Raw genomic sequence first — 16,069 nt, 5'->3', positions numbered from 1 at the left:
CGCAGGGGAAATTGCCGCGGCACACAAACAGAAAGATAAGCCTGCTGTGTACACTCACACTCTCATTGAAGACGCAACCTCTCTGCTGAATGAACAGCACTTTCTCAATGAAGGCGCAGACTCTCAGTTGTTTGTGAGCTCTCAAAAGTCATGGCCACCGCTGACAGCACCGTCACACCAGCACGAACGAGAGGCAGTTTCCCAGAAAAGTAGACTTTGCTGAAGAAACACCATCAATGAATGCAGAGCTGAACACATAAGAAAGGCTCGGCTCCGAAGCGAAAGACAAATATCCAAGGCATCCACTTCCGTATTTATACCCGCACAGTGGGGCAGAGTGCGTGATGCGAAGGTTGTATGCAAATGTTTTAGTTTACACTCGGAGAGGATTGGTCTCCCTAGCGTGATCCCATTTCATCGGTTAATTTCAGGCGTGGAGTGACCAAATGAAACAGAACTGACCAATATATGAGTTATGATTCACCACTTATGATGTGTTAAAAAAGCATTGAGATATTATTCCATTGGTTCTGCTTTTATTTTACAGTTGTATAATATCAACAATCATAAATGTGCAACTACAGAGACAAAAAAACAAAAAAAAACAATGCATTTTTAACAATGTATACTTTTAACAAATATACAGAAATTATACAGAATAATAGATCGTTTAAATCATCAAAAATATAAATGCAACATTATCCAAAAACAGAAAGAAAAGAAGAAAAATATATAGCATTGTAACATTTGATGTATTGATTATAATAAAGGATAATAAAAAGGAAACCTGTTCTCGCATTTGTTACAACCTGACCCTAAAGCAGGATCATAATACCCTGTATAAATAAACAATTATATAATTATTAATAATAATAATAAATATATCAATGCATTTTAAACTTAAACCGTATAGGAGCAGTGCACTTTTGCATGTAATGATATCTAAATCAAACCACACACTGAGGAAACTCAAATGCCACTTACAGATCTCAGAGACCTGAGATAGATAGTACCCCAGATATCACCCGATCTATAGTATGTCCATAGTATCTCATCCGATCATAGCGCAGCCTCCATTCATCTGTTTGAACAATAACAAAATACTCCGTTAAATATACAATTTCTTTGGTGAATTAGAAGGAAATACATATTTTTGTTTTCTTTTAAAAATATTTTTCCACAATAAATCTTATTTCCATTTTCAATCATCTGTTTGTAATATTCACCGTGAATCTGCCCCGTACGGAACCAAACAGTCATCAGCAGAAAAACAGTAACAAAAGCAGAGGGTATCAGACTTGGAACTGGAATTTTGAAAGACAGACAGTCATTATTACTGGAGAGCAACTGATTTTACTGATATCTTTGATACTTTCTACTTTGGTCATGAATTGAACTGTTTGATAAATGGTGCCATCTGGTGGACAGCAGGCTCAAACAGCATCAGCAATGAGCTAAATAGTAAACATCTGCCCTGAAATACTGACTTAACACATTTTTAATGTTTCATGTTTGGATAGTTCACCAAAACTCCTACATGCATATGACATATGCATATGTAGCTTGAGATTTTGAAAACCAAAAAAGTGCATCCATCCATCATAAAAGTAATTCACATGACTGAGGGTGTTAATAAAAGCCGTCTGAAGGGAAGCAATAGATTTTTGTAAGAAAAAACATCCATATTTAAAACTTTATAAACCATAATAACCAGGTTCCATCAAACATCCATATGTAGTCAACTTCTTGCGCAACGTAGGAGAAGGTGAGAGTACACATTTCCTGCGGTTCAAACAACCCAGATAGCCAAATTGTGTCTGCCCAGATCCGGCCCACATCTGGCACATGTGGCATGATGATCTGGGCCACATGTTGCACTGCTTCTGTTTGCCAGATCTGAGCCACAAGCAGGCCACAGCAATGCCACATGTCAGCCAAGCACAAAGAAATAAACCTAAACTGGACATTATTTGAGTCAGAGTTATCAGAGTTAAACCACTTTCAATTCTCAGAAAGAACTGTAAATGTCTAACATAAAAATAAAGTCAGTCTGGTTATTAATAAGTGAAGCTGGTGATGCTGTTTGTGGAGTTGTTTAATCATGCTCTGTTGAGATCTTGAGAGATCAAATGTCTTGCGTCTTCAGTCGCTTTTATCTAAGGCTGTGGCTGAAGTCAGTTGTAGTTCATGTGTTTCTTCTTTCCTTCAGTGATTCTGCTTGATAACAGGCTTATTAATAAAATATAGATGACTCTATATTTAATATACACAGATTTTGTGGCTCAGATAAGGTACAGTTTTGGTTTATTTCTTTGCTCTTGGCTGACATGTGGCATTGCTGTGGCCTGCTTGTGGCTCAGATCTGGCAAACAGAAATGGCCCACACAAGGACCGTAATTCAGCACAACATGTGGCACAGATTATCATGCCACATGTGCCAGATGTGGGGCAGGTGTTGGCCAGATCTGTGCCGAAACAATGTTGCTATCTGGGAAATAAGGCTGGGCAGCAATCTCGGAGCAAAACAAACCACTGGTCACAAATTAAAGCTCTACAAGGGGAGTTTTTAAAGAGAAAGAGGAGCTTATCCCATTCGCGTCCGCATTCGTCAATTCGTTCTACATTGTGTAAGAAGTTACACTTCAGTTGTAAGCTGAATACGTACAGATGTTTGACAGAAGCTGGTTATTATAGTTTATAAAGTTTTAAACATGGATGTGTTTCAAACAAAAACCTATCACTTCGCTTCAGGAGGCCTTTATTAACCCCCTGCAGTTATGTGGATTACTTTTATAATGGATGGATGTACTTTTTGGGGCTTCAAAATCTGACCCTCCATTACAAAGCTTGGAGGAGCCAAGATATTTTTCTTTAATATAATTCTGATTGTGGTCGTCTGAAAGATGATAGTTATATACACATTATATGGCTTAAGGGTGAGTAAATCATGGGATGATTTTCATTTTTGTGTGAACTATCACTTTAATAACATTGGTCAACATCATGTGATTATGAGAGTGACATACAATGTGAAAATATGTAACACTTTGAAATGCATGCAAAGGTGGTATGATATTCACTTCACAAACAGTTTTACAAATAAAATAATGTAAAATAAAAACATTAATTGGGTCGATTTAAGAACTGTTTTCTAAAACCGCTCAAGAGGGAAGTGTCCTGAATGAAACTCACCAATGACAGTAACAGTGACGCTCCTCGTGATGGTGAAATTGCTCTTGATGATCTTTAGTGTATAGAGTCCAGAGTCTGTGTTTCTGGTGTTTGTGATGATCAGAGACCATGTAAACCGAAAACTCAGCATCAGTCTGTCTCTGAATCTTTCATTACTATCTTTCCACTGAACATCTGTACCAATCAAACTGAGATCTCCAGTGACTAGAGCGATGAGAGTGTCATTGAAATACCAAGTTACCATTTCATTTTGTTCCCTTACACCAGCGTCCAAAGTAACAGATTCTCCCTCCATGATCTTCTTTTGTTTTGCAGCAGAAACACCTGAAACACAAACCAACAGATGCAGGAAGGAGCCATTATTGACCCTCATGTTACACATTTTACACACAATTTAATGCATTACTAAAATGACCAGATTAGAATATTACTTTTTAATAATACAAAATTGTTTCATGTGATCACAAAATGTATTGTAAATGTATGTCTGAACATTAATATTATATATATATATATATATATATATATATATATATATATATATATATATATATATATATATATGATGTTATTTAAACATATAAGCTGCTTTTCACTCAACTCACCCCAAACATAAACCTTAAAGATTTTCTCACTGTCATTGTTGCTGTTAAACTGTATTCGATATTCTCCAGAGTCTGTGTTTCTGGTGTTTGTGATGGTCAGAGATCCAGTCTGATGATCCAGCTTCAGTCTGTCTCTGAATCTCTCATTATCTTCATCACACTGAACATCTGTACAGACCCTACACAGATCTGTAGAGTTGTAACTGAAATGTCCAGTGATTTCAGCAATGAGAGTGTCTTTAAAAAACCATCTAATCTCCTCTTGTTGGTCTGTTGTAACACCAGTGTGTAGAGTGAGTGAATCTCCCTTCACCAGAATCACATCATGTATACTAACACCAGAGACACCTAAAGAAGACATGAAGTTAATTATAAGCCGAACACAATCATATAAAAAGAAAGTGCTGTGAAAATATTTTTCTTTGTTAGAAGGGAAGGGGAAGCACTATGAGTTTCAACTCTGCTCTTGCATTCATTTTAAAATATCCAACAAAACAATAAATTAGTTGACAGTTTTTTTTTTTATATTTAATTCATAATTAAATTGAATATTTAATTGTGGGAAGAAATTTGAAAAGGTTCTTAAGGGTTTATGCACCGCATATGCTTTTTATGTATTGTTTATATGTTTAAATCCTGCAACCAAATTGCGTTCAGGAAATGCGATAAATACAATACGAAATGCAATGCATGAAATCAAACAGCAGAAGAACATCATTTTATGATCTTACACTTCACTCACAAACACCTTCTCATACAAATCCCCTTCCCACACATTAGAGATCATTGCTTGTTTTATCAACCCCTAGACCACGGTTAAAATTATTTATTTGACTTTCCCCCTTAAATGTTAATTAGCGGTTCAGAATAAATGACCAATACGCAATTTTACATGCTATAATTTGTTACAGCAACTTCATCAAATAACTATTTTACTAGATAAGCAGACAATGACAAGGCGTAAGTAGCAGACATGAATGAACACACACAATAACCTGACAAAGAGGAGAGAAGAGCATGAGAACTAAATAGCCAGGTGATCAGAGCAAAGGAGGAACAGGTGAGAGATATGTGATTAAGATTGCGGACAGCTGTGCAAAAGCATACATGCAGTTCGGAGAGAAAGGAAAAGAGGAATCAAACCAAACTCCTGACACATAGATAAAGATGAATAAAACTGAATAAATTCAAACTAGGTCATGTTCAAACTACACACTTTTGGTTTCATTATCATTGGCACTTACCAGCCACAAACACACACACTATGATTGAAATAAAGACCATCATTTTACAATAGTCACAGAATGCTGAATCTGTGGAAATAAAAGCTTTTGTCCATCTAAACGCACAAGTAAATTTGTGTTCTTCTGAAACTGAAAGTGGTTGATGACTAGTTGTGTCTGTACCTGCTTGTTTCGCTGACGTATACCCAGATGAAACGCCCAGAAAACAGGTTATGCAACATGGGTATTTTTTCTCAGAGTATGTGGGTAACCGCAACGTTCAGTCCCAAAAACTGATGTAACTTTCACAGTATGCAAGTAGCCAGATCAATTTACTCTCTAAACATAACCTGCTCCAGAGCAAGTCATCTTCTAGGGACAGTTAAGCCAAAAATGAAAATTCTGTCATCATTAATTCACCCTCATGTTGTTCAAAACCCATACAACTTTTGTTCATCTTTAGAACACAGATTAATATATTTTAAATTAAATCTGAGAGATTTCTGTCTCTCCATTGACAGTCCACACAACTACTTTGTCGCTTCAAAAAACTTATAAAAACATATGAATCAGGCGGTTTAGTCCAAATTTTCTTGAAAGATTATATCACTGTATATGATGAACACATTAAATTGAGTCTTTTATTTCTATATGATGAAATGTACAATTAGTGGAAAACACGTTTTCTATGTAGCAAAAATATTTCAAGACATTTAAAGTATCTGCAAAATGTATTTTTAACATCAGTGAAGCCTGGTTGAGTAGAGTATAAGCAAAGACAGATAATATATTATATATATATATATATATATATATATATATATATATATATATATACAATATATTAATATGATATATATTATATTAAAAATTATATATATATATATATATATATATATATATATATATATATATATATATATAAACACAGCTGACATATATGAACTAATGAGGAGTGGGAAAACTGAACAAAGGAACACATAAAGTAACTCGAAAAACAAACTAAAAGTAACAGAACATATGGTGACATATCGTGCAAATCTGTGGTGGAAGAGGTGTGACAACTGACCAAAGAGGAGCCGGCAGGATGAAGGAACCCGGTGGAGCCACAAGTCCTAGGGTCTCCGGTAGAGCTGAAAGTGGGAGGCGGAGCTGCAGGATCCTCTTGCACTGGTGGTAACACGACCTGCGGCTCAACATCATAGCAGGGCTTCCATGGAGACAGCGCGCAGGGTTGTTGACATCCGGCATCTGCGGGGCTGGAGGACTGGCTGAGCTTTGCGGTGATGGTGCAGTAAGAATCTTGACAGAATAATGGTGAGTATGACACAGTTCATGTAGGTCGATAAGAGGAATAGATAGTCCATACAGTCAATAGTGCTGTTCAAAAACAGTGATGATGATGAGGGTACCAGGTGGGATAGGGTGGGAGTTGATAGTTCCTCATTGAAGTTTATCAGTGAGTCCTTGTTGTCCATCTTCACGGCTCCCTTGTCCGCTGATGTTGCAGGCTGGTCAGACTCACGTTGGAGCTCCAGTGCCGGGGCAAGGGTCAGCTCTGGCTGACGCGTCACTGTGGGTGGTAGTTCTACATCTGTGGGGGGCACACATGAGTTCTCTGAATTTATGATTTTGATAATTATTTATACCAAAACTGTAAGTCTGATCAGTCAGAAAAGATATAGCAAAAAACTACACATCAGGGCCCATGTCTCTACTGAGTTTGGTGCTTGTAACCTTAAAGCCCTAGGAAGAGATAGTCAGCCTTTTAGTCTCAGAATGTAACGAAGCGGGACTCAGGCAGGGATCCAATTGCAGAGCTTTTATTAAAAGTGAGTGTGGGCAGGGTCAAAACAGGAACAAACAGGTACAGCAAGGGACAGGCAGATCAATAACAGACAGGTAGACAGGATATAAACGCTCAGAACTGTCACAGGGTGAATCAAGACTTTGCAAAGAGGTAGTGTGTGTGTGGGTCTTTTATAGTCCAGGTCAAGAGCTAAGCTATATGTGGCAACAGATTGGTGTGGAGTGAGCATGTGACTGGCAGGGAGGATTGTTGTAGTCCGAGTACTGACAGGAACTGACGGTGATCATGACACAGAATAATAATAATAATAATAATAATAATAATAATAATATTACGTTTAAATAGAATATCAATATGTTGACTTTCTCAACATTTTTTCTCTTACATTTTAAATGTAACACAAGTACCTCATCGCCCTCAAGTGTCCAAAATATGAAAATCTTTCCCATCTAGTGTGCAATGTAAATATACACTTCTGTACTAAGAAGAATTAAAGAACCAATAATTTGTTTTTTTGAACAAATAATAAACTCAACAAATTACATAAAATGTCATAATAGGCTAATGCAAGCTTGTGCTAGGCTAATTACGAAATTATTAATGTCGAGTGATCAGTGGTCTGTTGCACAAAGTCTGCTACTTTTTACTCAGGTAAGTTCGCATTTAGTTTGAGCAAACTCTGAGTTTTCAGACTAAAGAAGGTAGGTTGGTTTTCCTTGGCTACCCTGCTTCGGAGCAGGTTTTATTCTGGATTAGTGAACACAAACCAAAACTGGACCAATCAGCTCTTAACAAAGTGACATATATCTGATGCAATAAAGCCACTCCCCCTCTATCTCTTGCTCCAAATTAATTTTTAGTTTATATTAATTAATTAATATATTAATTAATATAATTAATTTAAGTTTATAGTGATAAAATTTTAAAGATTTTGCTGCCAACTGTTAGGCTAATTATATTTACATTTAAAATTTTATAATTCTGTATAATTGCACTGACTCTCGCGAGAAGTCAATAATGAAGCTTTCCATGTTCAATGTGATTGGCTGTTTGCCGCATGTGTCACACTTTTAGGTGCACATGCCTTACAAACTCTGGATCAAACCTGAGTAAACTGAGAACGATTATACCGAGCAATAGCTGATCCTAATCTAAACCAGGCTGGGTTTGTTTGGATTTGTCAACTCTAAACCTACTCTGAAACTCATAGTTTTGTTCAATTAGTTTCATGCAATGGGCTTCTGAGAGCTATAAAATGAAACACTCACCACTCCTTTTATTGCTCACCCAAACAAAATAGGCATGACTTACCAAGCTGGAAAACCCAGACTGAGATGAAAATAGGAGGTCCACCATCACCCTTTCTCTGAAAAACGAATGCTGACTCTGTGGAAACATATGTCTGTTTTAATTTGACACCGCTATCTCAAAATGTACTGTATGTAAACAGAGAGTGGGGTAAGATGAGCCTTTTTTTTTTTTTTACTTATGTGGTCCTTACAATAAGGGAAAATGAAGTACAATGAAAGTATTTAAAGTAATTTCAGGATGCTTCATATCATTTTAAATGATCAGAATAGTTCTATGTCAAAGGGATATACAAATATGGCTTCTTATTAAAAAAGTGTTCCTGTGGCTCAATTTGCCCCAGGTTAGGGGTAAGTTGAGCCGAGTCAGTAGGTGGGTGTAAACTGACCATCTAACTGAAACCCATGTGCAATTTTGAAGATAACCTCTTTTAAAAGATTACCTCTTTTGAAAACTAAATAATCAAATATCTGTTTACAAATATTTATATTTCTTTTCTTAAAGCTACCTTAAACAACATAAAACCAACCATATGAAGTTGAAATTTCAATATCTTTAATTGTTCGTATTTCTGAAACAATATGTTGAATACTAAAGTTGTAACCTTCCCAAAAACAGACTAAACACAGAATTTGTTACTGAAACTAATGAATATTTTAGTCAAAATGTTCTTGGTCTCGTAATTTTTCTGCAATGTCGACCATGTTAGGCCATTAGGGACTATCAGAGAAGGATTTGGTGGACTTATACACTGTTCCTATCAATTAAACAAAAAAAAAAAAAAGAAAGAGAAAGAAAGAAAGAAAGAAAGAAAGAAAGAAAGAAAGAGAAAGAAAAAAAAACTAGCTGCATAATTTTACATTGAAATTATAGCAGATTTAACTTACACTGTAAATTCAGTGCCTTATGGTGGGGTAAACACTGGCTCAATTTACCCCACAGCATTTGGCTCACTTTGCCGCATAGCTACCATTTTGGGAAAAACAAGCTAGCTTACCAATTTGGGATAATATTTAGCTAAATGATTTGGTTTTATACATTGCTAAATCACCAATATGATTCATAAATATTTTTAGACATGGACAAATTTGCTTTGATGAAACAGCCATTACATCTGTTATGCTAAAATTTTACTTTGACAAGCCAAAAAGTATTTTTTAAAGTAAATAAGCAACTTCCACTCCTCCCACGTGGTTCTCCTTTTCACAATTTGACAGAAATAATGGGTAGTTCCAAAATATATGGTCACATAGCAATAAAAGGGTACGGTTGCCAAGATACAGGGGGTGGGTCAACTTACTCACTGGCTCATCTTACCCCACTCTCCCCTAGGCTATATGAGTGACTGATCTTAACATTATTTACGACATGGATCATCTGAATGACTTATTTTAATGGTTTGCTAGTAGAAGACGGGCTGCCTTGCACTAATCTAACCCAATGGGGTGGGGTATATATTAGACATATTACATATCAAGCCCTTCATCTACAAACTAAACATACATCAAACAAAAGGCTGATTTCATGCACAAGCTAACTGTCTACCCAACAGATCACATCAGATTTCTGAAGTAAATCAACCGCAGCAGGTTTCAGTTTGGCTCAGAAAGGCAGCTGCTCGTGCCTTAGTAAAAGTGGTAATCTTTGTTAGATGGCAGATAGTCTTTGACATTTGCAACAACTGAATGCACAACTTGAAATCTATTAGATTTATTTTATCATTAAATTTAGTTTGACTAATCCAGTTTTCCACCATTCTACTTTTTACTGCTTACACAGTCAAAAAACTACCTCTCAGAAACCATCAATCTTAAATTTGTAAAAAAATGTTTTATTCCAGTGAGTTAACCCACTGGCATTCCTGTAAAATTAGCCTAAAATGCCTAAAAAAGGCATACCCAAGGTAAATTGCATGCTGTTCTTGAACCATGTGGAGTATATGCATGGTTTTTATCTCTTTTGAAAGGTATAGTTACTGCAGGCGCTAACACGTTAATGTCTAAAGAGCCAGAACAACTTTTAAGATCATAACTAGTGTGCGTGTGAACTAGTAGGGTGGTCAAACTCTCTCGTGGGAGGATTCACAAACCAGCTTCAGTGTTATCAGCAGATAGTCTTATTAGATCAGAGTTTTCGCTGAACAACTGAAGAAAATGTTTCACACGCTTGTTTTGTTCTGTTTGTGTGGTCTAATTGGTAAGTTATACATGCATTTTTAAGCTTCATTTATTTCTGTTTTGAGTTAAAAAAAGAAGATGCTTCTACTGTTCAAATGAAAAGATTTGTGTTTGTAAATGTCACAATTATTATTGTGAGATTTAGAGTACTTTTGATTCAGTTCTCTTTTCAGTATGCGTGATATAATGAGCCAAACATAAAAATACGAAACTAGTACGTTTCTAGCAGAATTAAACTTAGTTTACTCATCTGTCTTTGCTGTTGTTAAATGTTTGTGGCTTTGTAAACCAACAAGAGTATTAATCTGTGTAAATCTATTCTCCAGGGGTGTTTGGTGATTCAGTGTCAGTGATGGAGGGAGATTCTGTTACTTTAGACACTGATATTACTGAAATACATGAAGACGATGATATACTGTGGAAATTTGGAGCTGAAAAGCATGTTATAGCTGAAATCAGTAAAGATTCTGGAATCTTCTCCACATATAATGGTACTGATGGCAGATTCAGAGACAGACTGAAGCTGGACAATCAAACCGGATCTCTGACCATCACAAACATCACAACTGAACATAATGGAGTTTATAAACTGGTTATAAGTGGAGTGAAACTGACATCAAAAACATTCAATGTTTCTGTCTATGGTGAGTAGAGACATCATTTGTTGAAATGTTCACATATTCTCACTTAGTAAAGGAAAATTTGGTTCAGTACATGTTAAGATTAATTGACAGAATTGCGTTTTTACTCTGAGGCTCTTACAATGAGATCTATTTTTTAAGATATAACAGCCCAAATGTAAATGTAAATGCTTATAGTTTAATAAAATACTGTAATTGTTTTGGTAAAACTAAAGCATATCATAAATTTAAAAAATGAAATCAGTTGTTTTAGAGTTTATGCTTAGAACAGGAGCAGCGTAATCTCGAGGACCACACAAGGACTTCATCGATCTGGAGTGTCTCACCAACTTCCCCAATAGCTCGCTTTGCGTCTTCTTTTTTCACTAGCCTCAGCAAGCAATCCAAGGCACGCCTACCAGGTGATGACCCTCTGGGAAATTTCATTGTTTGTCGAGTGGGTACTGATGAACAATGGATCGGCGTTTACCATCCCACATAGCAATTTTTTTGGCCCAGCTCCAGTTCACCTTTTCCCTCAGCCCACATGCCGCAAAGAATGGCAGTCTTGGAGTGGCCCAGATCTGGATTAAAGAGTCTCGGCCAATTACTAACCCATAACTGGCCCTGCACCGGACCTGAATAGGTTTTAGTGTTGGTACCGTTTCACAGTCTTAAGTAAACCAGAAACCCCAAAACTGAGCCACAACTGGGCCTTATCTACACTGTAGAAAAAAACAAAAACAAAAAAACAATTGTAAAGGTCAATCACTGTCAGCTATGGCTGTCAAACAAAACCAAAAAATTAAAGCATCCTATTCTTAAAAAGTGCAAAAAGCATTTACAGAAATATTCATTAAACATTTTACAGAAAAAAACTTACATATATATATATATATATATACAGAATTAACTACATGCATGGCTTAGTATGTTACAGCCTTTAAATAAAGCAATATGCAGCATAAAATCAGTGTTTTCTGGTTCATCCTGGACTGAAGCTGAGGCTCTACTCTTCAGCACAATGATGGCCCACAAAAGAGACAACACAGAAACCCTTAAAATCCCAACAGAACATTAAAAACTAACAGATCTGTACTACTACTGTATTACTATTGTATCGTATAATAATGTCTTAATGTAATACTACTACACATAATTATAATATAATAATTTAGATTTTCAAGGAATAATCACAATTTAATTTTAACAGTAATTTGGAAAAATAAAATAAAACAGAATTTGAGAAATAATAAAAAGTTTAGAGCCCTACATATTGAATGCAAATTGCATAGCATCATATTTTTTCCTATTGCATTGTATTGTATTGTATTGAATCGCATTGTGTTAAATTGTAATAGGGTGAATCGTATCGCATCACATCGGTAGCTGCTTCATATGTATCTTTAATGTAACGTATCGTTGGCTAGGCATAGAGACGCACACTCCTAGTCTCCAGAATTCCTGCTCAGCCTCTCTATCTCACATCCTCTTCCAATAACATGCAGTTATAACAGCCAGTTCCTCAGCCCCACCTCCACTGGTTCACTTCAGCCCCTCGACTTCTCTAACTTCACTCCGTGTGGATCTCCCATTGGTCTTCTGGTTTCCAGGCAAGTGGATCCCCCGGCTCCACATCCAGCCGCTGATCCTGTCACTCTACCTCGGCCTGTCGACCTGTCAGCTCCACCTTGGCTCCTCCCTCCCTTGGCACCACCACGGATGATTGTCCTTATGGCTCTACCGGGCTCCATTGTCCCTATATGGCTTTGCCTTAGTCAGATGTCACCCTGCCTTCGTTATGGGCTTTCTGTTACGCTTCGTCTTTTCACCTTCCTTCCAGCTCTGCCTTGGTCCTCAGTCACACTGGCTCCGCTGACACCCTGGCTCTACCTCAGACGCTCATCACTATGATTCCACCTTGGTCCAAGTGTGTCTGACTGCGTCCCACAGTATGCCCCCTACAATGAAACAGCCATTAGGGATGTCATCCCAGTGGGTCAGAATGTACAGTGGCGTGTAAAAGTGCTTGGCCCCTTCCTGATTTTTTTTTTTGCATGTTTATCACACTTTAAAGTTTCAGATCATCAAACAAATTTAAATATTAATCAAAGATATCACAAGTAAACACAACATAGTTTTTAAATGAAGGTTTTTATTATGAAGGGAAAACAAAATCCAAACCCACATGGCCCTGTGTGAAAAAGTGTTTGCCCCCAGCTGTTAAAACATAACTTAACTGTAGTTTATCACACCTGAGTTCAGTTTCTCTAGCCACACTCAGGCCTGATTACTGCCACACCTGTTCGCAATCAAGAAATCACTTAAATACGACCTGCCTGACAAAGTGAAGAAAACCAAAAGATCCTCAAAAGCTACACATCATGTTGAGATCCAAAGAAATTCAGGAACCAAAGAGAAAGAAAGTAATTGAGATCCATCAGTCTGGAAAAGGTTATAAAGCCATTTCTAAAGCTTTGGGACTCCAGCGAACCGCAGTGAGAGCCATTATCCACAAATGACGAAAACATGGAACAGTGGTGAACTGTCCCAGGAGTGGCTGGCTGACCAAAATTACCCCAAGAAAAGTAATACAGCATTTCAGAAAAAGAACATCATACCAACAGTAAAATATGTGATAGTCTGGGGCTGTTTTGCTTCTTCAGGACCTGGAAGACTTGCTGTGATAAATGAATTCTGCTGTCTACCAAAAAATCCTGAAGGACAATGTCCGGCCATCTGTTCATGACCTCAAGCTGGAGCGAACTTGGGTTCTGCAGCAGGACAATGATCCAAAACACACCAGCAAGTCCAGCTCTGAATGGCTGAAGAAAAAAAAAAAATGAAGACTTTGGAGTGGCCTAGTCAAAGTCCTGACCTCAATCCTATTTAGATGCTATGGCATCACCTTAAAAAGGCGGTTCATGCTCTCAAACCCTCCAATGTGGCTGAATTACAACAATTCTGCAAAGACGAGTGGGCCAAAATTCCTCCACAGCGCTGTAACAGACTCATTGCAAGTTATCGCAAACACTTGACTGCAGTTGTTGCTGCTAAGGGTGGCCCAACCAGTTATGAGGTTTAGGGGGCAAGCACTTTTTTCACACAGGGCTATGTGGGTTTGGATTTTGTTTTCCCTTCATAATAAAAACCTTCATTTAAAAACTGCATAACGTGTTGTGTTGTGTTAAAATTGTTTGATGATCTGAAATATTAAAGTGTAACAAACATGCAAAGAAATATAAAATATAAAATCAAGCACTTTTTCACACCACTGTATAACCTAACAATGCACTGTCAAAATTTTAAAGTTTCTGGGTGAATGAGTAACACAGTGCCAATTTTCATTTATCCATATTTCTCTTTATTCTTTCGTTTTTCAGCTCATCTGCCTGTTCCTGTCATTATCAGTAACTCTTCACAATGTTCTTCATCATCATCATCATCATCATCATCAAATTGTTCATTGGTGTGTTCAGCTGTGAATGTGTGTCATGTGACTCTCTCCTGGTACAAAGGAAACAGTTTATTGTCCAGCATCAGTGTGTCTGATCTCAGCATCAGTCTCTCTCTACCTCTGGAGGTGGAATATCAGGATAAAAACACCTACAGCTGTGTGCTGAACAATCCCATCAGCAACCAGACTCAACATCTGGACATCACTCAACTCTGTCACACACGTGCAGGTACGGTGATATTAATATTGATTTACTCTCAGTTATATACAGTGCTGATGTTTGTTAGTGTTTGTTGTAGATCAGATGGACAGATTCACTCACACTAACGACTCATTTCATTTCCATTACAGATCAAGGTCTATCTTTATTGTACATAGAGCTGATCTCTGCTGCTACTGCTGGACCTCTGTTGATTGTAGCTGTGGTTGGGATGTTCTGGATCTACAAGAAATGTATAAAAACAGGTCAGAAAAGCAAGCAATTAATGTGTACAAATATTAATAAAACACAAATATTGAAAACTTTGTCATTTTCACACATCTTGTTAATCCAGTCGAAACCCAGGAGGAAGACAGAACTGATCCAGCATTGTATAAACCAACAACACGACGAAAGGTAAAAAGTTGTTGCGGTTAGTTAGTGTGATTGAGGTTTACAGCTACAGACTGGGTGGTTTATCAACTCCACCGTCATCATTATTACTGCGGTTCATCATTATTCTGAGCTCAAATATTAGCATCCATTAGTTGCTTTATAGACGTGCTGCAAAAGTGTCTTTGCTGTTGCTTTTGTCTGAAAGACAATCATTCTCAGCACAGAGGTTGTCGAAACGAATCTTCAGAACATAACATATTGTTTGATGATTTAATTGTTTAAAAAGTCATGATTAATGTCACTTCCTCTAGCTGTTGTTAGCATGTTAGCATTTGTCCTTTACAGTAGTTTTTCAAAGCAAAGCACATTTGTCAGTATTTGTAGATAAAGATTACATTAATAAGGTCTTGTTATTAAGAGAATAACAAAGCTATTCAGAGAGATAGCTAGCCTAAGTAGTTCTGTCTAAGCAGCACTTTCCTGATTTAGTTTACTTTTCCTTTCAGAAATCAAAGACGGAGCCTGTGTATGAAAATGTCCCCAAAAAACAATGATCAAACATTGTATCTAGTGGGAAGTGATGATAGAATTCATACAGGTCCCTGCCTCACACCATTTGGTTTTATTCACAGCCAGGATGTCTGTATTTGTTTTTACTCTTAAAGGTGCTAAAGAGGATGTTTTGTTTTATATATTTTTGCAATATTACTTGAAACTGTCTTTACTAACTGATAAAAGACTATTTATTAGGTGCACTGAAAGTAATAATATTAATATACATCATCTGTGCACGAGGTAGGGCCTTAAAAACATCAGCCAATCGTTTACGCGATGATGGCCCTCTGGCTTGTCAATCACTGCCATGACGTTCCTTGTGAGAGACGAGCGCGGCTGTGAGCTCCAGTAACTTTCCACACTCGACAGGCGCCGCATACGCTGTTTTTGTCAGGAGACAGGAGTAACAACTGCAGATTATGAGTTACCTGCGGTGAGTCCGACATAATGAATCCAAAAAACACGACACAGCGAATGCCGGTGGTAAACACTCGTGTTCCAATACTCGTGCACGAGTTTTGGGAGGC

General features: G+C 37.2%; 2 protein-coding genes across 3 annotated transcripts; one reads left to right on the top strand and one right to left on the bottom strand.

The window, feature by feature from the left end:
• Positions 1-531: 531 nt before the first annotated feature.
• On the bottom strand, positions 532-5,242 carry LOC125264172. Of its 2 annotated transcripts, XM_048183387.1 has the most exons (6): positions 5,042-5,242; positions 3,798-4,145; positions 3,193-3,516; positions 1,227-1,304; positions 985-1,081; positions 532-836 (listed from the first exon to the last, which is right to left on the bottom strand). In XM_048183387.1, the coding sequence occupies exons 1-5, from the start codon at positions 5,082-5,084 to the stop codon at positions 990-992; spliced, it is 885 nt and encodes a 294-aa protein (XP_048039344.1). In that variant the 5' UTR covers positions 5,085-5,242; the 3' UTR covers positions 532-836; positions 985-989. The 2 variants fall into 2 exon arrangements, with proteins under 2 accessions (XP_048039344.1, XP_048039343.1); XM_048183386.1 differs by having other exon boundaries at positions 534-1,081.
• A 4,628-nt stretch (positions 5,243-9,870) lies between these two features.
• LOC125264058 (SLAM family member 9-like) lies at positions 9,871-14,770 on the top strand. Its single transcript, XM_048183303.1, has 3 exons — positions 9,871-10,959; positions 14,319-14,626; positions 14,744-14,770. Exons 1-3 carry the CDS (start codon positions 10,668-10,670, stop codon positions 14,768-14,770), a joined length of 627 nt encoding a protein of 208 aa, XP_048039260.1. The 5' UTR covers positions 9,871-10,667.
• Positions 14,771-16,069: the final 1,299 nt, after the last annotated feature.

The sequence above is a fragment of the Megalobrama amblycephala genome, linkage group LG3 (genome assembly GCF_018812025.1).
Source record: "Megalobrama amblycephala isolate DHTTF-2021 linkage group LG3, ASM1881202v1, whole genome shotgun sequence".
NCBI classification, from domain to species: domain Eukaryota; kingdom Metazoa; phylum Chordata; class Actinopteri; order Cypriniformes; family Xenocyprididae; genus Megalobrama; species Megalobrama amblycephala.
The sequence above is the reverse complement of the archived record's forward strand: the minus strand, read 5'-3'. Positions and strand labels throughout refer to the sequence as shown.